At 40.4% G+C, this 25,729-nt stretch overlaps 1 protein-coding gene across 1 annotated transcript in view; it reads right to left on the bottom strand.

The window, feature by feature from the left end:
• Positions 1-25,729, bottom strand: part of nalcn (sodium leak channel, non-selective) — a 95,503-nt gene that overhangs the window by 59,648 nt on the left and 10,126 nt on the right. The window contains exons 7-10 of the mRNA XM_053627716.1: positions 25,316-25,458; positions 23,191-23,295; positions 18,730-18,816; positions 1,338-1,469 (exon numbers count right to left, since the gene is read on the bottom strand). Of these exons, the coding sequence (XP_053483691.1) occupies positions 1,338-1,469; positions 18,730-18,816; positions 23,191-23,295; positions 25,316-25,458 (467 nt within the window). The remainder of the gene's footprint in view (positions 1-1,337; positions 1,470-18,729; positions 18,817-23,190; positions 23,296-25,315; positions 25,459-25,729) is intronic.

Here is a 25,729-nt window from a genome sequence, read left to right as displayed (position 1 = left end):
AGGGTCAGTTTATAATGGGAAGGGTTCGAGTCTCAGTCTCTAATTTTTTTTTTTTCTTCAAATATGTCATAAACAGAGCTGTGGTGTTGTGTCTCCTGTAATAAGAGCAGTACGTGACTACAGCTCAGATGTCACTCACTGCTTTTATCGCAGGAGAAACAGCACCACAGCTGTGTTAAAAACAAAAATTTTAAACGGGCAAGCATTTTAAACACGAGCTTCATCGTCGTCTCTTTACTCAACCGATATCAACGGGGAAATAATACATTCTACTATATTGGACAAATTTCTTTTTATTGATATCTTTTTATTAGTCCATGTAAGCATGTAAGAATGTTTTCCGCTGTTATCTGTACAGTGTTTAAGTGCTCTTCTCTGTTTTGATGATGATATGAGGGTGCAGGAGCATTGCAGGCAATTTGATACTCGCTATTTGGTTAAATTGATTTGTTGTTGTTGTTGTTGTTGTTGACGTTACTGCATGTAGCCATGCAAACATCTGACCAAAGTGAGACGTTCGCTACGTGAGTAAAGCAGTTAACTCTCAAGGTTTTAGCCATCTTTAGCCGGCGTAATTTTTCAGGTAGGTACGGTTGGAAAAATCGCCTAAATAAAAACCCTTCCATGTCGGTTTAGCGAAATATTTTCATGTCCTCTTAAAGTAGAGATAGCAATGTATTTTCCTGCCAGTTTTCCGGAATTCAGCCACAGCGACATCCGATGAGTTTCCCAGACGGCCACGCGTATTATAAAAAGTCATTACAACAGACCAAATTAGCTAGCACCTTTACAGACTCCTCAGATCCAGATGAAAAGGTGAATTGGATTAGTAGTGAGATGAATTGGGAATTGGGCAGTGAGTATGCCTCATGCTTTTCCTCTCCTTATCTCTGCCTTTCAGCTGGGAGTGGGCGGGCGGCCATACTCCTCTATCTGTCTTTGTTCCCCACCGTGCCACCTGCATACTGATGGCACAGTCAGAACGTGACAGACAGCACGCGTGCCCATAAACACACACACACACACACACACACACACACACATTTGTACGCATGCTCAGAACCAATCCCAAGACTGGAGTGTGCCTACAGGCTGTTTACACCCACACTGTTACTCCTCAGTTGATTTAATCTCTGTTTTTAAGGCAGAATGCAGTGAAGACAGGTCAGAAAAAGTCTGTAAAATTTAATACATAAATAAAGGACGTACCAAAAGCGACACCGATGCCGTCACGTTTATGACATTATACCGTATGCTTCTAAATATCATTGACATTATTCTTGATATTTCTCTACATGGAATAGCTGGTATAGAAAGCTGAATGCTTAACGGCTTACCTCGGCCAGGTAGAACTCATCGTAGTCCTTTTTATGGTTCTTGCCCTTGTAATAGTTGCTGGACGCCACAACCACATCCATGGCCACCATACTCAAGATGAACATGTGGAACATAGACGAGCGCATCAGGTGCTGCGAAGACACAGACGGAAAGTCCTGTTTCGGTCATTTGGAACAGAACGGTGGCTCCGTGTACCACTCTGAACACCAGTTCATTTTGCTCCGAGATACTGGGATTAAGTGTGTGTTTTTGTCCTAGTTGTAGTCTTGGCAACACAAATTGCAGGGATTGAAATGCAGGCACTGCGGATGAAAGCTTCCGTGTTGAACGCAGCATTGTAAAATTCACTGCATCGGTTCATCCAAGTGACACAAATCTCATAATTCATTGAAACGTATAATGGCAAAATATTCCTTTGCCCCAAGCACAGAAACATGTTCGGAAAGACGGTCGCTGTACTAAAGATTTAAACACCTGATGCAGACATACAACCTAAAACCCTTCCAAAATATAACAGTGCAAAACACTTGAAATGCACATTGGTCATGACAAGGCAGCCTGAACCATTCCTCACTGATGTCCAAAACAGCCATATTGAGGCAGATCCATCATCCTCTGCTGTTTCATAATAGAGTCTATTAATCACAGGCAGGACAGAGCAGGATTGAGTGGACACTGCCAGTGGCCTCTCAGTCCTCCCAGACTGCCTCAGTCTGCAGCCCATGACAGTGATAAGAAGTCTGTTGTGTGTGTGTGTGTGTGTGTGTGTGTGTGTGTGTGTGTGTGTGTGTGTGTGCATGTGTTTGTGTATGGTGCCCTGCAATGGACTGGTGTAGGGCTGGGCGATATGACAAAAACAATCATATCACGATACTTGAGGACATTTCTACGATACGTGATGCGTGTCACAGTATATCATTTAGCTCGCAGAACCGTCTGCAACACAGTAGTACAATAAACAAACAAACAAAAAAAACATTAAACTGAGTTTGACGATACCTTTCTTTAATGTCTACAAAGACAAAGACGATTAAGTTTCATCAAATCAACGACATCCGTTCAGTACTATTTATTTTCGTAATGATTAAAAAAACGTAAAATAAATAAATAAATAAATAAATAAATAAAAATACATCACCGTACCAACGATATCTCAGAAAAATTATATCACGTACTCATTTATCACAATAATCGGTATTATATCAATATATCGCCCAGCCGTAGACTGGCGTCCCACGAACGCGCCCAGTCCGGGATAGGCTCCGGATTCACAATGACCCTGACCAAAATACAGCAGTTACCGAAGACGGACAGACGGACAGACAGACAGACAGACAGACATTTCTCACTTCACTTATACATACTTTCTACTTCGGTTTTCGACTTCTAGACTATCTAACTTGAACCCGTTTTCTAATACAGGATACTAGCGTCCATAAGAATTGTAGCTTTACGTGTGAGCACCGAACAAGGATCACAATTTTGCATTAATGAATAGGTTTCAACACCAAACAACAGCACTAATTTAGATGTAGTAAGCTGAGCGACTGGAAAATAGTCTCTCCGACCATTCCACTGAGACGTAAAGCCAAGCTGAGGTGAAAGTGCGACCACGCACTGTGATTTCTCTAGAAAACAGCAGGATGCTAAATTTTCCACAAACTACACCACAGGGTGTGAAAAGCAATCCTGACCCATTCATTACCGAGATAGACAGAGTACACGGACTCACAGAGAGACACAGAACCGATAATATTCATGAGCGAAGCATACATTTTTGAGTGTTATCAGGTGAACTATAGAGTATAGCTTTGTTTTTGCACTCGAGTGGAGCTTGAACGTGTTTATAAAGCAGAGTAGAGCACAGTGTGCTGTTGAAAAATACGGATAAACTGCGACACTTGTACATGGCGGTCCAAATGCAGCCCCACAGACTGTAAGTGGGTGGATAAATTGACAGGAACGAGAGGGAGGATCTAAAAAAAAAAAAAAAAAAAAATGCAAAGAGCGGAAGAGAGAAATTGGAACAAACACAGCGACTCGACTTGACTAAGACTCTGTGAGGAATAAAAACAGACACATATGCAGTATATTATGGGGAGCTTATTTCTCAATCTTATATAATGTAGACTGAAGAAATACAAGAAAAAAAAAAATACACGGTGGGAAAAAAAACAACAACAGCCAGGAAGTGGAGAGGATTCCTGATTGTTCTGATTCAGTCAACATACAGAGCTTCATTTTGCAGTGGGTGTAAAATCAGTGTAGCACAGCTCTCCGAGTCTCAGCCTTTAGGCAGTCAATAATTGGATTACTCAAAATGGGGTCACTACGTACAGTCATGTGAGAAAATAAGTACACCCCGTGAAAACTGTTGGCTTTCTGACATGTTTGGACAAGCGAACTTTTGATCATCTTTGAAACTGTGTTTATTAATAACATTGATATACTTGAACATTACCGGGGAAAAAAATAGCTTTTTCAATCATTTATTCAACAGAAATATGAATAGATGCAACACTCTTCTGTTGAAAAAGTAAGTACACCCTTGGCGTCAGAAGCTAGTATTGCTCCCTTCAGCAGAAATAACGTCTTGTAGGTGTTTTGCATACCTGTCCATCAGTCTCTGACGTCGGCTTGCTGGAATCCTGACCGCTCTTCCATGTAATATTCTTTCAGTTGTAAGATGTTTGAGGGTTTTCTTGCACGTTCTGCGCGTTTCACGTCCCCTCATAACATTTCGATGGGATTCAAATCCGGGCTTCATCTAGCCCGTTCCATAACCCTCCATTTCTTCTTTCTGAGCCGTTCCTTGGTGGATTTGCTCGTGTGCTTAAGATCATTATCCTGTTGAAAGGTCAGATGGCCTCACAGATGGACAAATGGCCTCAGATTATCTTCAAGAGCTCTTTGATGTGATGCAGAATTCATAGTTGAATCAATGAATGAAAGCTGTCCAGTCCCTGAGGCAGCGAAGTAACCCCAAACCATAACATTTCCACCACCGTGCTTCACAGTTGGTATGAGGTGCTTCTCCTGAAAAGCTGTCTTTGGTCTGCCTCAAACATGTCTGCTGTTACTGTGTCCAAACTACTCTATCTTTGATTTGTCTCTCCAGAGCACATTATTCCAAAAGCCCTGGTCTTTGCCTGTATGCTCACTGGCAAACTTCAAACTTGCAGAGGCTTTTTTCCTGGCACGCCTCTCATGCAGGTCAAATTCGTGCACTCTCTTTCTGATTGTAGAAGCATGCACTTTCACACCAACACCTGCAAGACTTACTCGCAGATCCTGTGATGAAATTTTGGGGTTCTTGAGATTTCTTTTTGCATCAGACGGTCTGATCTTGGGCTGAATTTGCTGGGGCGGTCAGTCCTGGACGAATTGGCAGTCGTGTGAAATCTGCGCCATTTGTAGATGATTTTACGTACAGTGGAACGATGTATTTCAAATAATTTGGACATCTTTTTAAATCCCTCGCCAGACTCTTAGGCATCCACAGTCTTTATTCTGAAGGTCTTACAGAACTCTTTAGATCTTGGCATGATGACATCACACGCCTCAATAACAAAGGGAACACCAGACACTAGATATGAGAGGGGAATAAATAAGACCGGTTCCACCTGCACTCTCTAATCAGGTTCTAATCACTGGCACCCGATCTTCAACACCTGATTCTAATTTAATAGATTTGAAGGTATGATAAACGTAGGGGTGTACTTACTTTTTCCATGTGACTGATCTGTTTGTTAATTTAAATTGTGAAAATGACTACAAAATGTTTTACTTTTATGTATCATTTGATAGAGTGTATCACCTTTATTAATAGACACTGTTTCAAAAAGGATCAAATGTTTGCTTGTCCATATGTAAAAATGAAAAAAAGCAACAATTTTTGTCTGGGTGACAATGAATCCTGCAATTATAAATAAATCCCTTCTATAACTGTGCTTCTACAGTCATGCTTGAAAGTTTGTGAACCCTTTAGAGTTTTCTACATTTCTGCATACATATCAATAAAACACCCGTTGTTCTACCAAAGAACGGTTAAAGAAGTATAAAGTGAATGTTTTGGAACGTCCGAGTCAACGTCCTGACCTTAATCCAGTAGAAATGTTGCGGAAGGACCTGAAGCAAGCAGTTCATGTGAGGAAACACACCAACATCCCAGAGTTGAAGCTGTTCTGTACTGAGGAACGGGATAAAACTCCTCCGAGCCGATCTGCAGGACTGATCAACAGTTACCCCAAACGTTTATCTGCAGTTATCACTGCACAAGGAGCTCACACCACATACTGAAAGCAAACGTTCACATACTTTTACCCCTCACAGATATGCAACACTGGCTCATTTTCCTCAATAAATAAATGACCAAGTATAATATTATTGTCTCATTTGTTTAACTGGATTCTCTTTATCTACTTTTAGGACATTTTATGATGTTTTAGGTCATATTTATGCAGAATTAGACCATTTTAAAGGGTTCGCAAACTTTCAAGCACCACCGTACATGGTCAAAAGGTGCAAATGTGTAAATAGGAAATTCATTATAGTTTCACATGTTCAACTAATCCACTGTTCACTGATGGGGACTTGCGTGCAAGACTGCCGTCCTGAAGCTACAGTATCACAGCATTATCTAAATCGGATGAAAAGTACAGATATACACTGTTCAATAAATTATTTCCTGCACTGTATATCTGTTGGGATCAAACAAGCTGGGCATGGCTGTCCTTTTTCTGTGCTGTGAAACGATAATCCTGTTCATCTTACAGTGCATGTGCCGTTAGTAACACAGGGTATCGTGATGTTGCTGCACAGTAATTAGGCAAGTAATTAAGCAATAAGCATTCTGTATGTACAAGGCAGAAGACATGGAAAGATGTAAAAGAAAACAATCATGCCAGCTGCTGGAACTGGTTGAAATTTCATTAACATTAAGAGATAGAAGAGACACTTTCCCCCATGGGCAAAACAGACAGACTGGGCCACATGTGGAGCTCCAGAGCCGCAGGACTTACACACACACACACACACACACACACACACACACTCACTCACTAATCTGGCCTATGAGACTTAATGGCGTTTAAGCAGCTGTTCTCTCACTCTTGTGTATGTTAAATAAGATGTAATGGCTTTTGTAATTGCTAATTTATCTTCACATAGCCTCACTGCTTCTCAGACTTAAAAACGACTTGATTTTAAGGCTCATATAAACCTTTTTTGTTGTTGTATACTACAGTACCACAACTTAAAGGATCCGACTCGTGTATTGATCAGTAATGCCCACTCCAGGTTCGTTACATGATCCACACGATCCATTGATGTAGTCCCATCAGTGTTTACTTCTTCAAAACACGACGTGTTTGTAAATCCACTCATCCGTTTAGATTGTATCCATTAGATGTATATGATTTCAACATTACACTAAAATAGGCCCTCTTAGAAACATTCACATAGGTAATAAGCATGGCCGTCCTGTCCCCGTTCCATTGTCTGGTCTGGCTTGTCTTTCTGCTTGTCATTCCTCCTGGAGCCCACTCTCTGACTAAGACGGGATGTGACAAAGCAGTTTGACATTTTCAGCTCCCAGACACTCAGCCTCCCGGAGGGGGTGGGGTGGGGGGGACGGGACGGGACGGGGACGGGGACGGGGTGGTTTGACTGAAGATGTAGGACAGACTCCATTTTCTCGGGGTCCGAGTTCACATGGATGTCACAATAATAACATGGTCTGGAGGTTGAAAAGCTGCTGTTGTGGCTCCTGTGTGCTGTAGGCTTCGGTTGTCTACGGCGGTTTGCGAGATTGTCGCTCTCACATTTTATTCTACTGACTAGAGCTGCCGAACACTTAGAACTGCAAGTGCAACCTAGGTGCTCTGGCCTACTTTCTCTGATTTTGCTGGTGGCATATGAATGCATTAAGAGGATGTCAGAATAAATTGAATAGCTTCTACACTGAGGCTGATGGTTTCTTTTCCCAGTTTGTATTCTATCAGCGGCATGTTATCCAAGCCTCTATTGTATGTCTATGGAACTTCATGTGCTCTTTGTGTCTTAACTTTATCTCCTTGTGCTACCTACGGGTTTATTCTTTGTCAGTTCCAAAGAGAGTAAATATAATATACTGCTTAATATCTCTGCAAAGCGCTTAATCAAGACTGAGTTCATTTAAAGCATTTTGAAGGACCTCAAGGTTCGGAGATGACAACTATTCAGGGGTCTATAAATCACCAGCCTAGGAGTGTGTGACAAGCTGATTTCATGACGGGCTATTGGTTTTTTATTCGTAATTTCCCAGTGGACAGTTAGGTTCAACAGACTCTACTTCCTACTGACTTTTGCCATTTTGGTTCTCTGTACCAATGCTTGATGCTGTAATAGCACATGCTACACAACACTACACACGTCATCTGAGGTGTGATCTGGCTGTCAGTAGAACTGTTTTTTTATTTTTTTTTATTAGCAGGGGTGGTACGGTGGCTTAGCGGTTAGCATGTTTGCCTTGGGGGCTGGACTCTCGCATCCGCCCTGTGTGCCTGGAGCTTGCATATTCTCCCCATGCTTCGGTTTCCCCAGTGAAAAGACTTGTATAGGCTGATTGGCATTTCCAAATTGTCTGTAGTATGTTCCCTGAGATGAGTCGGCACCGCGTCCAGGGTGTCCCCCGCCTTGTGCCCCACGTCCCCTGGGATAGGCTCCAGGTTCCCCGCGACCCTGTGTTGGACAAGCGATGCAGTACAATATAATATATAATATGAGATAAAATGCAGTACGAAGTACATATAACTCTCCTGCAAGCACAACATGTAGTCACCTCGAGAGAAAATAAAGAAGCTAGCCCGACTCAAATAATAATTTCACTTGTGAATCGAGAAGAGAACTGCAGCCCAAATGTTCACCAGGGTCTTTTTGTCCGAAGTCGACACTGCACTATTTTATCAGGCGATAATTAGGGTCTATAACTCATTCATGTGTCTTAGTCTATATTATAATGCACTTAACTAGCCAACTAGCTCACCAAACATTACGTTAGCTACCATTTTTTAGTCTAATCAGTTAGATTTCTAATCAACACATAGGACTTGCCAGCACACTGGAGCTTCCAGCTGCTCGTTGGGTTATCTGATGTGTTTATTATTTGCCCAACTCTGACTACACTGAACATTTAAACATTTGCAGAGCTTTTTTTGTCTACTCTTGAGAATATGTGTTAAGCATCCAGTGTGAACGAGATCTACAGTAGAATGAAGGTGCTGTCACCGTGTGACAAAACTGGCAGTAAGTACGTGGGTAAATTGGCAGTAAGAGATGGCCAATTAGTTTACACCAATTCTCAGGCCACTCGGATCTCTACTCTGTCAATAAAACAGATCATTGGCTCGGTCTCCATTTATATAAGGGATGTACCAATACAACTGTAAGTCAATACTCGCCTTAATCATCGGGGTTACATGCTTTCCAATCCGATCATACACATTTCTGTAGCTTAATAACAGACGCCTGCAGAGAGCCAACTCAATTACAGAAAAGATGCAGAATCGGATCAATATCAGACCAGGTCGATACCTTGATCTAACATCATTATAATGTCCCTAAAATGGGATTCATACAGAAGTCCAGAAAGGCCATGCATTTTTTTATTTTTTTCTTGTGAGAGACATAAAGATAATATGTAACTGAAAAAGTTTTCTTCTCAAGATCACGATGCATGATTAGGTATCCATTTTTACTTTAATCAGTAATCAGGGATTGGCACAAACAGCTAGAATAGCAGTAGAGTGACCGCCTTACAGTTCCACGGCTCCGAGTTCGATCTCAAGCTTGAGTTTGATTATATTTTTCCGAAATTTCCCCATCTGGATCGATGCAGTACGTCTGTGTATCGATTTATCAGCTGTATGATTGTTAGCGCTAGGCGATTTCCGAATTAGTGTGCGTCATTTGAAAATGTGACTCATGGCCACTATAGTGATCCTGAACAGGTGGTCAGTTAATAATGATAATGCATAATGTTTGGGAGATGCCGTCCGAACGGTTTGCGACTCATAAGACAAATGTGGATCAAAATCTTTGGAAATAGGACGTAATTACTGCAAAATCGAGATTGTGCCAAGATATGACAGTGTGCCAAAGGCCACAGTGATGTGATGCTAGTATGGTACTGCGACACGATATCAGAAAATAACTTTTGTTGTCATGAACAACGAGAAAAATAAGTCGGAATCTCGAGAAAATAACTTTTGTCATCTTGAGACCACAAAAAAAAAGAAAGAAATGGAAACATTTCTGGACTTCTGTAGACTGATAACACTGGAATTAAAAGAGAAAGAAAAAGAAAAGAAAAGTATATTTATATATATTTATACATCCGTCCATTTTCCGTAGGAATTATCCTACACAGGGTCACGGGGGATAAAGGTTCCTGTCCCAAGGAACTTGGGGCACAAGCCTGGGGACAGCTTGGATGGGGTACCAACCCGTTGCAGGGCACAATCACACACATTTACACACTACAGACAATTTGGAAATGCCGATCAGCCTAAAACGTGTGTCTTTGGAAACCGAAGTACCCGGAGGAAACCCCCGAAGCACAGGGAGACACACAAGGCGGAGTCAAGATTCGAACCCTGGATGTATGAAGCAAACGCGCTAACCACTAAGCCACCATGCCCCCTATATAGCCACAACAAATTCTCTATACAACCATATTATATAGTTAGACAAAGCTTAAGCTGGAACAGAATGATGAGGATTGTGAGGAACACACTGTACACGTTTACATTCAAACGATGCTTAGAAACCCCACAGTAAGAACACACATTCGAGGATAACTGCTGTTGCTACGGCTAAGACGTTCTGTTCAGGCAAACAGAGCATCAAATGAAAGTCATCAGGAAGTCATAAAGCCAAGTCATCAGAAAATCTGTTGAAAAAAGCGTGCTTACGTAACTGTATAAAGCAGGTGGCCAGTGAAGAAAAAAAAAGCATAAAGAATTTTTAAAGATGAACTTCGGTTTGTTTCGGGGGGATTATAGCTACTCGCCCATCCGTCTTTTATTTTTATTTAAAGCCGCTCATTAACACGACAGAACTCTAAAGCCATTTTCGCATGCGGTTTTTGCTTAAATGACCCCACAGCTCGAATTATTCTTCGATATTTTGTTTATCAGCTTTCTAAACTCATTTCCTGCCACATGCGGATGAGATGAAAACGAAGCACTCAAACCACAGGTATTTTTAGTAAAACAAAGGGCACATGTATTTCTGTCGTAACTGTTTAATTATGTTAGATGGTTTAATTAAGCGCTCGGGCTACAAATATCCTGTGGGAGGCTCGCAGGGTTCAAATCCCTCTGCCTATCAGCGCCATTATTAGAGCATGGTGATTCATGCTCGGGCTCAGATCGGCGGATTAATTAATGCCGAGTGTTCTCTGGAATTCCCATTTGCCCCCCTGACTGTCTCAGCTAGGTGACGGACGTGGGCTGAGCCTGGACAGGAGCTCATGTGGATGAAAAGGGATTCGTGACGTTTGCTGTTAGTGTGCACCAATGGGGAAGAAGGAACGGGGGTTGAGAGGTTGAAGGATAATAACTAAATGAAAGTGTTCCTAGCTAATGAATAGCTAAAATTAGCAGAAAAGTGCTGTCTAGTAATAGTCTCGGTACAACGACAGGGCACTGCTAACACCATTGGGAAAAATACTTCAAAATACTGCAACTGGGAAACATAATGAATTGATATATAGTACTTGTATACCTGTATTTAATACAGAAAGGTGAGAACACCTCAGGTCAGCTGGTAATAGCGTTCTTCTTGCTGATGTTTCAAAAACACACTGGTGGACTGCAGTAAATGATGAGGAGTCAGTCATCATTGGACACTGGTGAGGACGAAGCTTGACCAGGACGCATCATCAAAACAATGCACTTGGGTCATTCCATCTCAAGTGGTCCAATACAGATTGCTTGATTTTTTTAATTTTACTAAAAAAAAATTTGAGTGTTTATCTCTATTTACTGGCACTGAAAAAGCACCAGTTTGTTTTTTTTTACTTAGTTTAACCACAACAGCCATCTTTGTGTCATGGCATACAACAAATATTGGTTATACAGCTGTTTATGAAAACCTCAATATCTCGACTCAGGAGGGTCCTACTATAGTTCCTGAGAACAAAAACTGATCTCTAGAGCACATTACAGGTACATGGACATATATATATATATATATAAAACATTTTGCACATTCTTCTTCCTTAGACTTAGAAGTTAAGTCCAAATTAGTGCTCCAGATTGCTCACAGTTCTACTTTTCGGGTCAATTTATAATGGGAAGGATTCAAGTCTCAGTCTTGATTTTTAGGGCGTACCTGGGTACGTGTAGTGTTATAGTATAGGGTTTGAGACGTCTGTTAATTTTTTATAAGGGCGAGAATATGCGATATTTTAAAACCCCCCTCACTTTCAGGTTAAGTATCTCTGGTGGGGGACCAGATACAAACCTGAAATTTTCATAGAAATAAGACCTATAATTTGCAGAGTATAGCTCCAACCTCCAAACTTCAAACCTACCTGTAATTATCTAGTAATCCTGAAGTCCTTGGTTAGCTTGTTCCGGTGCGTTTGATTAGGGTTGGAGGTAACCCCTGCAGGGAAATGGAACTTGAGGGCCAGATTTGAAGAATCCTAACATATCATGTTGGTACAGGAGTACAGTTGGTATTTAAAAAAAAAAAAGAAAAAACAACGGTGGGTTTGCCAATACATTGTGGAAATCACTCAAAAAAAATCAGAACTTTATAATTACTGGACCACTTGAGATGGATTGACCCACTTGCTTTTTTATTGGCTTGGTGGTTCGCCACAGAACTGAACTAGCCAGCGAACCTAGACTGGCTGGACTGTGAACACTAAGAAACACAAACGGACTCGCGGTTATAACACACGTCGGCACATCTCTTCAACAGAAAACATTTACGCTAATAAAATCATGGCATTAAACATAACCTTACTGAGGCAGCTCACGAGTTTGCACCTTAGTGCTCGCTTTACAATGGCATAGTGGCACTACAATACTTTCTCTTTAGTTTACAAAGTATTATTATACCACGGATGTTAGATGTTACTGCCATTTTTTTTTGGCAAAGCAGTTTTGCCTGCACCCAGTTGGCCAGGTAGCATAATAAAAAAAATAATAAAAAAACAGTTTAAAATGAATATTAAATTATTCAGTAACAACAAGCGTGTTTTTGCGGCAACGATTCAGTCGACACGTCGCTATTTCTCCATCCTCTCACTGACACGCTGTTGCTCTGTTCACAAACAGAAGGTGCTAAGATTTGATAAGTCTTTGGCGCATGGAAAGAATTTTTAACCAAGGAGTGGCTCTGATACAAGTGACTGCTCTACAATCCTGCGAAACCTCTAGTGTCAGTTCACATGATGCCGCCACAGAAAAATACACAACTCGATAGCATTTTAATGTTAATAACACAACATGTTTCTATGACTTGCATTTTTATATATATATATATATATATATATATAGATAGATAGATAGATAGATAGATAGATAGGAAAAACATCTACCAAAAACCAGGAACAATTAACAACAATTGTATTAACAATTCCCAAATACTTTTTAATTAGGACTGGGGTGATGGACATTTGGATTTATGGCCTGGTAGAAAGATGTTAAAGAAAAAACTCTTGCTCGTGTCTTTGATAATACGTTTAGTTAAACATAGTCTAGTAGTGCTAATACGGCAAACGTCTCCACTGTGTTTTATTACCAGAAGCTCAAAAAAAGCATATTGAATCACTTAAGCTCTACCGGATAACTGTAGTACAAACACATCTAAAATTCTAACACTTTCTCCATTAAGCTTTTATGATTTCCACAATATCCACATGACAACTTTTGAACAGTGTGGACTTTCAGCAAACTCAGTAAAAAAAAGTTCAAAACCCTAGATGACTAGAGCGGTCTTTAGCACCAACTTTTCTAGAAACACCTTAGAATTTTTTTTTTCTAATATTATAATGCAAGGCGATGCATCTGTGTGGCCTGTGGAGAGGAGAACAAGGAGACCTCATTAACATTAACAGTTTAATGAAACATGACCAAGTGCTGCAGAAGAATTCAGCTCTGAATGAGGATATCTCACAGCTGAAGTTCAATCTCTCGATCCACACAAGTGGAACAGAACGGAGCAAATTTTCTTCAAACTCACTGCATATTAATGAAAAGTAGCATATTAAATGTTACTTTTGTGAGTTAATAAAGACCGTCAGTACAGCCTATTGCACTGGCTAGCCTATTGCTAGTACTTAAGAGCAGCAACAAACAAATGCTAATCTTCATAAAGTCCTCATTCATAACTCCATGTATTGTGCATTCTGAATACTAATTGCCGCATGTGATTTAAAAAAAAAAAAAGTTGCTTTATTATAGATATAGGCCAAAGTTCCGATGATTTCTAGATGCGGCACAAGCATGCTCATTGCCCCCATTTACAGTCCTCTCCAAAACTACTGGGAAGGCAAGGATAATTCATTTGTTTTAGTTGTAGACTGAAGACATTTGGGTTTGAGGCCCTGAAGCAGCAAATCATCCCCACACCATCACACCTCCTCCACCATGCTTGACCTTAGATATGATGTTCTTTTTGTGGAATTTGGTGTTTGGTTTACGCCAGATGTAACGGGACTCCTGTTTTCCAAACAGTTCCTCCTTCCACTCATCAATCCACAGAACGTTCTAGCAAAAAAGACTCCCAGTGTCTTTCTGAGAACGTAGGTGCGTTGATGTTGTCCTTGGCTCTTTTGTGACTTCCTGGATGAGTCGTTGCTGTGCTCTTGGAGGAATTTGGAAGGTCGGACACTTCTGGAAGGTTTACTACTGTGCCGAGTTTTTACGTTTGTCTCTCAGTGTGGTTCTTTGGAGTCCCAGAGCCTTTGAAATAGCTTTGTAACCCTTCCCGGACTGATGTATTTCAATCACCTTCCTCCTCATCATTTCTGTAATGAGTGTGTTAATGGGTAAGATTAAAACCTTTTAACCAACTTCATGCTGTTTAAAAAGTTCTATTTAAGCATTGATTTGCTCGAACAGGGTTTGCAGTAATCAGGCCTGGTTGTGTCTAGTCCAGCTGAACCCCATTATGAATGAAGTTTCATAGATTTTTGGAATTAGTAACTACGGGGGCAAATACATTTTCACACAGGCCCAATTTGTACTGGATAATGCTTTTGCTTCAATAAATAACATTATTACTTAAAAAAAAAACGTATTTTTTTGTTTACTCGGGTTGCCTTTGTTTTATCTTATAATGTGTTTTCATTTCTGAAACAATTTAGCATGAGATATACACAAAAATCAGAAGAAGAAATACAGAAGAAATAGTTTTTCACAGCATTGTATGAGAAGAGAGTTTAGAATCTCAGCTTTTAAATCCTGTTATGTACGGTGCCGTCCATTAATATTGGCACCCTTGGTAAATATGAGCAAAGAAGGCTGTGAAAATTGTCATTATTGTTTAGCCCTTTGATCTTTTGTTCAAAACGTTCACAAAAATTATTCTCTGCTCTCATGGATATAAAACAATTGCAAACACAACACAGGTTCATCCAAAAAAAAAAGGTTTGTTAAATATGGGTGTGTAACAATTATTGGCACCCTTTTAGTCAATACTACCTCCCTTTGCCAAGATACCAGCTCTGAGTCTTCTCCTGTAACGCCTGATGAGGTTGGAGAACACATGGCGAGGGATCTGAGAGCGTTCCTCCGTACAGAATCTCTCCAGATTATGAATTGTTTTTAATAAAAGATAAAAAATTTAAACAATAAATAACTTTTTCAGAGCGTTCTTTGCTCATATTCACCAAGGATGTCAGTATTAGTAGAGGGCACTGTATATGTAGATGTGTTAAACAATGTAGAACATAGCACATTTTCTATCAGACCACCCGATTTGTAGTCGGGCAAAAATATTGTAACATGGGACTTACAGGTGTTCAAAGACGACTTGGAGAGCATAAATATAGAGGCCATACAACAAGATGCAAAACCACTCATCGGTAGTAAGAATCAGAACGCTAGAAATTGCAAATAAATACAGAGATTAGCCACAAAAGTTCTGGAACCAAGACTAACCTCTACCAGAGTGATAGAAAAGCCAATGTGTGGACAAAGAAAGGATCTACTCATGATCCACAAACTACAAGCTCATCTGTGGAACATGGTGGAGGTAGTGTCATGGCTTGGGCTTGCAAGGCTGCTTCTGGAATAGACTCCCTAATCTTTATTGATGATGGAACTCATGACGGTAGCAGCAGAGTTAATTCAGAAGTTTACTGGAAGATTTTGTCTGCCGATTTACGGAGAAATGCATCCAAAATTAATCGTGCGATGTCAGAAAGTCACAGGCTTGAAGCAGTTATTGCAAGCAAGAGATATGCAACCAAATATTAAGTGTTATTTAATGAACTTCAAGACTTATCTGTTCCGATACTTTTGCTCGCCTAGAAATTGGGTGGTCTGATACAAAAGGTTTGATGTTTTATATCGTTTAACACATCCAGATGTAAATGCCAGGAAATAAAAGCTTAAATCTTAAACTTTCATCTCATAGACATCTTTTGATCTCAAACCCAAATGTATTGGTCTTGCTGTTCCGTTATATTTACGTTCGGCAGACGCCCTCATCCAGAGCGACTTACGTGTATATATCTGCAGCTGAAGGTTAAGGGCCTTGCTCAAGGGCCCAACAGTGGCAGCTTGGCAGTGCTGGGGTTTGAACTCACAACCTGACAATCAGTAGCGCAACGTCTTAACCACTGAGCTTCCACTGCCATTCCGACAGTTTTGGAGGGGACTGTAGCTTCCATAGAGTCATCATTGTAATCAATGGTCAAAAATGGAAACAAGAAAAGAGGCCCAGTGAGACAGGAATCATGCTGCCCCATACTCGCACTCGATGAAGGTTTTCAGTAGAGGAGGAGGAGCGGACAGGACAGTGAATACAAAGATTCACAGTGTTGCATTCTTTGCATCAAATTGACATAGATTAATATTCTCAGTGGCTGCAAAGGTCTTGTTTCATAGCAAATACTCCAAATGATATCTAATAAATATCCACAAACTACAGCAGAAAGGGTGTCTATGACCTACAGGATCATTTCTACTGTAAGATGCTGTATGTTGTAAAGATTGGGAGAGGGATACAGGGATTATGGAGTCGATAATGTCCGTCCATCACAAACGTATGTGCACCGGTGATTTTGTTTCCTATTCAAAGGCTGAGAAAAATAAGAAAAACGTCTCTTGCTTTTCCAGTTTCTTCGACTTCTTGCTCTAGTTTCAGGGTTTCCGTGTGGTTTCGAGATAGTTTTGACAGCTGTGAAGTGTGTGAAGTACTCAAACCTTCAGTTTCTGCGAGATGGATTGCAGCACACATGAACTTTTCACATGTGAAACTAGTAGACAGGTAAAGGGCCACTACACAAGCTTTGGGGTATGGAAAGCACACTAATTTATCGATCATAGCTAAACAAAGTGCCATTTTAAACCAGCTGCCGGACTGTACGCCGGATGGCTGCGTGTTGTCGACTCGCAAACGTCTATTACAGAGTTACTCTAAAAATTCACCGGCCTATTGGGACTTTGTGAGCCCGCGATAAGCAAATAAGTATTTTCTTTACTTCTTGTTCTTAGTATCATGGATTGGTTGGTGCAACAACAGAGTTCCATGTAAATGAGTTGACACCAGACCAGGTGGTGTTTCTGCATAAAAAAATCAAAAAATCTGAGAATCTAGGAAGTGAGAGTATGCTAAAGACCTCCATTCAGTGAGAGAGAGAAAAATCACTCACATACCAGCACAGAGACTGTCTCAAATGCTTGTTCATCATTCCACTCGTAAAGATAACACAACCGTTCTGTGCCTATAGTTGCACATCACCAATACATAGTATGCATATTAAAGAATTAAGGTGTCCAACAATTCGGGTGAATGACTATAAAAGCTCTACTTATATATAAATATAAAACCCAATAAGACATTAGCGCATCGATTGAACATCTAGGTTTCTATGAGGAACGTAGTAAGAAAAAAGAATCTTCGTTCTAATACGGTGTCAACAAATCTGAACAAATTTCAGTAGCGTAGCGTGCGCGGACACGGTGTCAGAATAAAAGCTCTGATGTGAGTCGAATGATGTGGAAAGATTTCGACTTTTGACAGCGACATCATTTCACATGAGAGGAAACGAGCTAAAGCGATTGTTTCCTCGCGTTCTCTTGTTTCTTTTCGCCCAGACACCGGACATCGTAGTGTTCATCCGTCTGCGGCGTCTGACCTGACTATTCAGGCACAGTTCACAGACCGTTGGGTTGTGCTGAAAGCCAGTGTGATTGAACTACACCTTCAGACACTTGAGCAGCCCTCTTTCTCTATCTTTCTCTCTCTCACTCCCTTTGCTCTACTGCTCTCTGGGTGGACGCACAATAGCTTGTCTTGTACTAATGGGATCTCTTCAAAGTCGTCAGGATCCAGAAATGTCACTGAATGTCATTCTTCACCATCAGAGAGTCTGCTACTATTTTTTTTTTTTTTTAAAAACCCTACCTTCTTGACTGTGTCCAGTGATTATACTGAGGATCACCACAGCTTTATTCATTATGGGCTCCGAGCATAATTCTTAAAGCCATCTGATATTGTATACGAATGGCTTTATTCATCAATTATGTCAGAATGACGGCTGTACTAATCGTCCATCGTGACCGATCACCCATGGCTATTTTTCCGTGAGTGACTCAACCATGAAGGCAAATCTCCTGGCCAGATCTGGCCTATATATTACATTGCCATCAGTCACGGAACAGCCGAAACCATTAAAAAAGCTTTATGCGCTCTACTCATATACCCACTCTCACAAATGCCATTCAGATCGTATTCATTAGAACAGTACTATAATGGTTTAAAGACAAACATATTGCCACTGACACGTCAGACTGAGTCACGATCTATTAAATGTGCTGTTGGATCAAATGTAAAACGATGGCAAAGCTTACTTTTGAGGGGGGAAAAAAAAAACTCTTGAAAATGCATTGTGTGTGCATAACATATAGCCAATAATAATAATAATAATCACTGAGAAAGGAAAAGAAAAAAAACCCACTGAAGTCTTCAACCCAATTCTACATCCTTTCATACTCCATCAAATGTTTCCAGCTAAATCTAAATGCACTCATTGCGTCGGAGTGGCTTGCAGCTAAGATCATACACTCCCACAGTGTGGCGTGGCATTAGATCTGTCAGTGCGGCTATGCTGAGGGTGTGCTGACGTTCAGGGGTGTCAGTGCCATCAACTTGCATGTCTGGTACCTGGAGGCAGGCGGGAGCAAGGCCATGTGGTTTATTAACATCCACCGCCACAAGCTGCCATCCTCCAGACGCGTCCTCGTGAAACATCTGCCATTAAAAAAAAAAAAAAGAGAGAGAGAGAGAGAGTTAGACAGATGGAGAGAAACAGTTATGGCGCCTCAGACAACTGGTATTTATGATGCAGTTTAGAAGAAAAACTGGAACTGAAACGATTTAAGAGATAAATAAAAAGTTGAGATCAATTAATCCTGATTTAGTTTCACAACTAACAACATCGAGGACGTTTTATTATAGCGAGTGTCAGAGACACAAGACGTAACTGTGCATTGGTTCTTTAGGTTCAGTTACTGAGTAAGATTCCAATCGCGTAAGCACTTTAAACATCCCGGTAGTTTGCCTTGTCTATATTTTAATATGGAATGAAAGTATACAGCACGTAAACTTTACCCACCACTACGTGGACTGTATATAAAATATGCATTGATATAATTAGGATGTTTTATATCTATGAAAATGTTGACGGTATATCGTATCAGGGTTGTAAATGATCTGTATCTGTACAGTCTAAACTAGAAGGTTTTTTCTTTCTTTTTTAAAAAAAATATATATATATACTGTATATCCATGCATCCATCCATTTTCTTTACCACTTATCCTATACAGGGTCACAGAGAGGCGGGAGCCTATCCCGGCGGACTCCAGGCACAAGGCGTGGTGTCAAGAGATCGTAGGGCACATATTCACACACTACGGACAATGTGGAAATGCCAATCAGCCGACAACACACGTCTTTGGCAGCACCGTCAGACAGTGCCTCAACCTCAGCTACATCACTCCATGATGCTCAGAACTGATCTCAACTAGGACTTGTGCGATTATTATTTTTTGTTCAAACAAATTTCGCTGGTTCTATTTCCCAAAAATAGAAGCAAAGGAGTGCACGCATGTAAACTATCACACGGAGCCACACATTCGTCCCACAAGCTTCATATCCGGGGATGTGAAACGGGCAGTACACGCAAGAAAAAACTCAAACATCTTTGATTCAACGAAAAGAATATTGCACGGAAGAGACTGATGGACAGGTCTCGGAAAATCACGGAAAATGACACGGAAAATCGCATCTATTGATAATTCTGTTGAATAAGTGATTGAAAAAGCTAGTCTTCCTTCTGGTTTTGTTCAGATATATCAACTTTATTAATAGACACTGTTTCAAAGAGGATCGAATGTTTGCTTTTCCGAATATGTGAAAAATAAAATAAAATAAAAAAATAAATAAATAAACCATGTCCATGGGGTGTACTTATTTTTTCACATGACTGTATATTTCTTTTTTTTTTTTTTTTTACACATGACATGCATTGCACTTTTTTATATATATATATATATATATATACGACTACAATATGCAGTCACTTTCCAGTTTATTAAGTACATCCATCCATGTGTAGTTTATATCTTTTTATCTTCCGTCACAACTCTCCATCAGTGTCAAACCCTCAATCAGGCCTCCAGCCTGAAATCTGTTCCTAACACTACCATTTTAGCTCGTTCTTACACATTTTAGGTTCATATCTCCGTCCCAGGTCACCAAACTCTTCAAAAAAAAAAAACACGGAAACGTCAAATATTGAAGATAAAAGAGTAAGAATCATGCTCACTGGTCCCACTATGAACAGATGGAGATGTAAAAAAATAATAAATAAACGATGCTGCAATAACCAAAGTGCACTACCAAAGTGTTTCTTGAGCTCATTTCTGTTTTTATGCTCTAATATAAACAACCCTGAGGTTATTAACGCTAGTAATCGTATAGAAAATATGAATAACGTTTTGATTAAAGTTTCATTTATTAAAGTCTATGTCATTTTCATAAAGTTTAATATATGGTCTTCTAATCAGAACCGTACCGTGCATTCATGCGTTAATCTTCTTAAGAGACCTCATTAAATGAATTATACATAAGAGTAGTTGAACAATGGACAATTTGACAATTAAACTATTCTCCGGTCCCTCGGATCCACCTCAGGTCAATAATTTTATTACTTTGGGATTAAAGGTGCTGACCCGGGCCTTATTGATTAACACCCAGGGAATTACAACGTTCTGTACACCTTGAGCTAATTGCTTTCTGTGACAGAAGACCCAAGAGCCTCTGTAATTAAAATTAAAGCTGATAGTGAAAAGCTCATTGTTTTCAAGGTCACAGCAAGGTCTAGACTGTATAAAGGACAAATAATCAGGGGCATCAAATTACTGACAGCATTTTAATAAAATTACATAACAATAGTACAGAAAATTATTATTATTATTTTTTTTTACCCAAGACAAGCTGTATTCAGGAAATGGGGTCAATGTAGAGACTCTTTTTCTTGTTATTTTCTTTGATTGGATCAAGCTGGAGTATAAATAGGATGCCTTAATCACACAAACAATATCAAAGACTACATCTCTCTCTCACGCCACTAATTTAATCTGATATGTTTACATTCATCTTCTTCCATTTTCCTTATCATACACACTGGTCTATAATTTATTTATTTTTTTAATCAGAGGCAGAGACGTTAATGCTTCTATCCACTTCCTGTGAAGAACTGTTCCAGAACCAGAGAATATAGCAGTGCCAATTCTGGCGGCTGTTGTGCTGCCAATTCCATTATTGCCAACCCCTGAGGTGTTGCTCCAGCTTGACCTTGGCACAAAGACTGGCACCATCAGAAACCTACTCTGCTTCTATTCACATGGCTGCACTTACATGTTTCACACCAGGGCACTGCTACAGATTTCCCACCAAACGAATGAAAGGACATGCACTGGATAGGCAATAGCAATACAAGTACAGTTAGATTTCATAAGCCTTTACCGTGGGAGGAAAGCCTCACTACACAACGACTCACCGCAGAGTCTAATAATCAGGCAAGCGGGCAATTTTAATAATAAAAACAAACCAACAAAACAAACATCCGTTCATGCGTTCAGCTTCATTGGCTGTAGTTTTGCCATCACTGGAGAGTATAAAGACTATCCGAAAACATCGCATCGGCGTGAGGGAACACCGAACCCCGGTCCATTACACACGCGCATTCATACCTGAAAACAATTTAGCACAGCCGATCTCTAGATAATCTAGAGGACCAGGAGAAAACACGCATGGCGATGGGGAGAACATGAGCTCCTGAGCTCAGTGTGGAATCAGGGACGCTACCCATTGCACCACCACGCTACCTCTCCAGGCATCTAGGTGTGCTGGTTTGTATGTGAATGCGTAGTAGTTATATGACATCGGAATAAAAAGAACAGAAAGGCAGATCACAGCTCGCTATAATCCTTAATCAGTCCATAAAGCCGTTTGCGGAGTTTAATTGTGATCGCAGTCAAAAATACTTGCTTTTTTGCGGCTTTTTGCAAAATTTGGCGTTTTTTTTTTTTTTGGACTTTTCTGCAGTTACGTGAAATTGTTGTGTACGGTCTTTCACAGTGATGTTTGTCGGTGAATGAGACCTTTTAGCTGTGCTCATGTTTGATGAGTACAAACATGAGTACTATGATGAGTATGATGAGTACTCATGTTTGACCTCGATCCGGATCTTCAAAAAACAGCCAAAGACCCACCTCTTCCGTGAGCACTCAACAAACCCCTAAAACACCAACCCCCACATTATTATCCTAAAAAAAAAAAAAAAAAACAACCTACTCCGGCTCTTACACCTCGACTCTGCGCACTTTGCTTCTCTAGAACTTAATGAAAAGATCTTGTACGGTAGCACGACTTGGATCGTTCTCCGCTCGATATATCGCTTTGCTCGCATTTCCTCGTCTGTAAGTCGACCTTAGTCGCATTAATGACCTCCATGACCTTCGTGACTGCTTAATGACCTTCATGGCGATTCAGTTATCTATATATATTAATGAACTCTAACATAAATAAATAAATAAATAAATAAAAACAGGAGCGAATTATTTCGCCTGTAACATTACAAAGGCAAAAATATTCAAATCTATTCTAAATGACTCACTGGTTGTCTTTATGAGTAAGTGGTGTAGGATTGATGGCTCACGGGAGAAATATCCATTAAATATATAATGGATGTTCATAAATCACGCTGAGTATGGAAGTGAAAGAACACTGATTGATGTAAATGTGACAAGGATACAAAATCCTTGACGGAATACAAAACACAGAGGCTTAGAATAGTGCACCACAGAATAAATAGGATAAAATGACAAACAGCAAATGCTAATCTTATGGCGAAACGCATTTTAAATGAAAAATATAGCAGACGTGAATATTTTAACTACTGAAAGAGCATTCAATAGGATAGTCACAGTACGTCCAGGTCTTCCACATAACAACAGTGTACCTAAGCATCACGGCTGAACCCCGGTGTGGAAATCCATTTCGTCTAAATGAAAGTAAACACAGGGAACGTATGGAGTGATAAAGTGGAATATCAGTACCTGTGTAGTTGCTGTGGATGTAGTACTGCTTCTGGAGCCCCACATCTGTTGAAACTGCACCCTGATCTCAGCAAATGTCTCAATGATCACAGCTATGAACACATTCTGAAAACATAAGCACGGGTTAATCAGTCGGTTTTGTCCTTTTCGGACCATTACGCTTTAAGATCTGAGTTTGACCCGAAGGAAACTATGATTCCAAACCCTTACAGAAGGATCTTCTCTTTAATGTAGTTAAAGGAAAGGAAATAAATCAACACCAATGCCAGGTGTCACCATTAACACTACGTTTCGTATCGTCTAACCGTTCTTACTTGTGCCCATGTCCAGTCGTGTGAAAAAATAAATACACCTCATGAAAATTGTTGTTTTGACATATTTGGAACATTTGATCCTCTTTGAAACAATGTCTATTTATCGATTTTTATCTATATTATTTTGTCTATTTATATTTATATTAATTTGTCATTTATCACACCTTCAAATCCATATGATTATACTCAGGTGTTGAAGATCGGGTGCCAGTGTTTAGAACCTGATTAGAGAGTGCAGGTGGAGCCGGTCTTATTTATTCCCCTCTCATATCTAGTGTCTGGAGTTCCCTTTGTTATTGAGGCGTGTGATGTCATCATGCCAAGATCTAAAGAGTTCTGTAAGACCTTCAGAATAAAGTTTGTGGATGCCTATGAGTCTGGCGAGGGATTTGAAAAGATCTCCAAATTATTTGAAATACATCGTTCCACTGTAAGGAAAATCATCTACAAATGGTGCAGATTTCAAACGACCAGACTGACCGCCCCAGCAAATTCAGCCCATTAGCAGACCGTCTGATGCGAAAAGAAATCTCCAAGAACCCCAAAATTTCATCACAGGATCTGCGAGTAAGTCTTGCAAGTGTTTCTGCTTCTACAATCAGAAAGAGAGTGCACGAATTTGACCTGCATGAGAGGCATGCCAGGAAAAAGCCTTTGCTGTCTAAAAAGAACATTAGAGCAAGACTACAGTTTGCCAATGAGCATACAGGCAAAGACCAGGCCTTTTGGAATAATGTGCTCTGGACAGACGAATCAAAGATAGAGTAGTTTGGACACAGTAACAGCAGACATGTTTAGCGGTGACCAAAGACAGTGTTTCAGGAGAAGCACCTCATACCAACTGTGAAGCACGGTGGTGGTGGCAATGTTACAGGCAGTGGTGGCTCAACAGTTAAGGCTCTGGGTTACTGATCAGAAGGTTCCACTGTTGGACCCTTGAGCAAGGCCCTTAACCCTCTCTGCTCCAGGGGCGCTGTATCATGGCTGACCCTGCGCTCTGACCCCAATTTCCTAACAAGCTGGGATATGCGAAAAAAGAATTTCACTGTGTTGTAATGTATACGTGACAAATAAAGGTTTCTTCTTATGGTTTGGGGTTGCTTCACTGCCTCAGGGACTGAACAGATTGCATTCATTGATTCCATTATGAATTCTGATTCCTATCAGTGCTAGAAGATAATGTGAGGTCATCTATCCGAAAGTTGAAGTTGAACCGAAAGTGGACGTTTCAACAAGATAATGATCCTAAGCACACGAGCAAATCCACCAAGGAACGGCTCAGAAAGAAGAAATGGAGGGTTATGGAGCGGCCTAGTCGAAGCCCGGATTTGAATCCCATTGAAATGTTGTGTGGGGATTTGAAACGGGCAGAACATGCAAGAAAACCCTCAAACATCTTACAACTGAAAGAATATTACATGGAAGAGCGGTCAGGATTCCAGCAAGCCGACGTCAGAGACTGATGGACAGTTATGCAAAACACCTACAAGACGTTATTTCTGCTGAAGGGAGCAATACTAGCTTCTGAGGCCAAGGGTGTACTTACTTTCTCCACAGAAGAATCTCACATCTATTGATCTTTCTGTCGAGTAAACGATTGAAAAACCTATTTGTTCAAGTATATCAACTTTATTAATAGACACTGTTTCAAAGAGGATCAAATGTTCACATGTCCAAATATGTCCCAAAAAAAAAAAAAGCCAACCATTTCCATGGGGTGTACTTATTTTTACACACGACTGTAAATAGTTGGAGGTATGGAGGCCACGTATGACAATTGATTTAAAAGTTAAAGGGGAAGGATGTCCCACCTTGACCAGCCAAGCAAGGAAGAAGATAAGCGTGATGAAGTAGAAGTAGGAACGCCAGCGTGGGAAGCTGTCAATGGCACGGTACATGATGAAGACCCAGCCTTCCTGAGAGGCGGCCTCGTACACTGTGAATATGCTGGTGCCTGAGGAGGGGAAAAAGGAGAGGAAGCCCAGATGTGAGATCACCCCAGTGCCCCTGAATTGAGTCAGCCGGTGTGCAGACACAAAAATGCATTTATAAGCAATGTTTTGGCACTACTGCACCTACTCAGGTGTTTTTCATTCAAATCTGCATGTCTCTCTCCCCAAATAATCTCTTCCTCTACAGTAGGTTTAATAATAACCGCCAAAATAAACAAAGTTTCAGCAACTTAAATGATAACTAACATAACCGACGAAATTAGAAAAATAGAC

Source organism: Ictalurus furcatus, chromosome 6 (genome assembly GCF_023375685.1).
Source record: "Ictalurus furcatus strain D&B chromosome 6, Billie_1.0, whole genome shotgun sequence".
NCBI lineage: Eukaryota > Metazoa > Chordata > Actinopteri > Siluriformes > Ictaluridae > Ictalurus > Ictalurus furcatus.
This window is presented reverse-complemented; position numbering and strand designations above follow the sequence as displayed.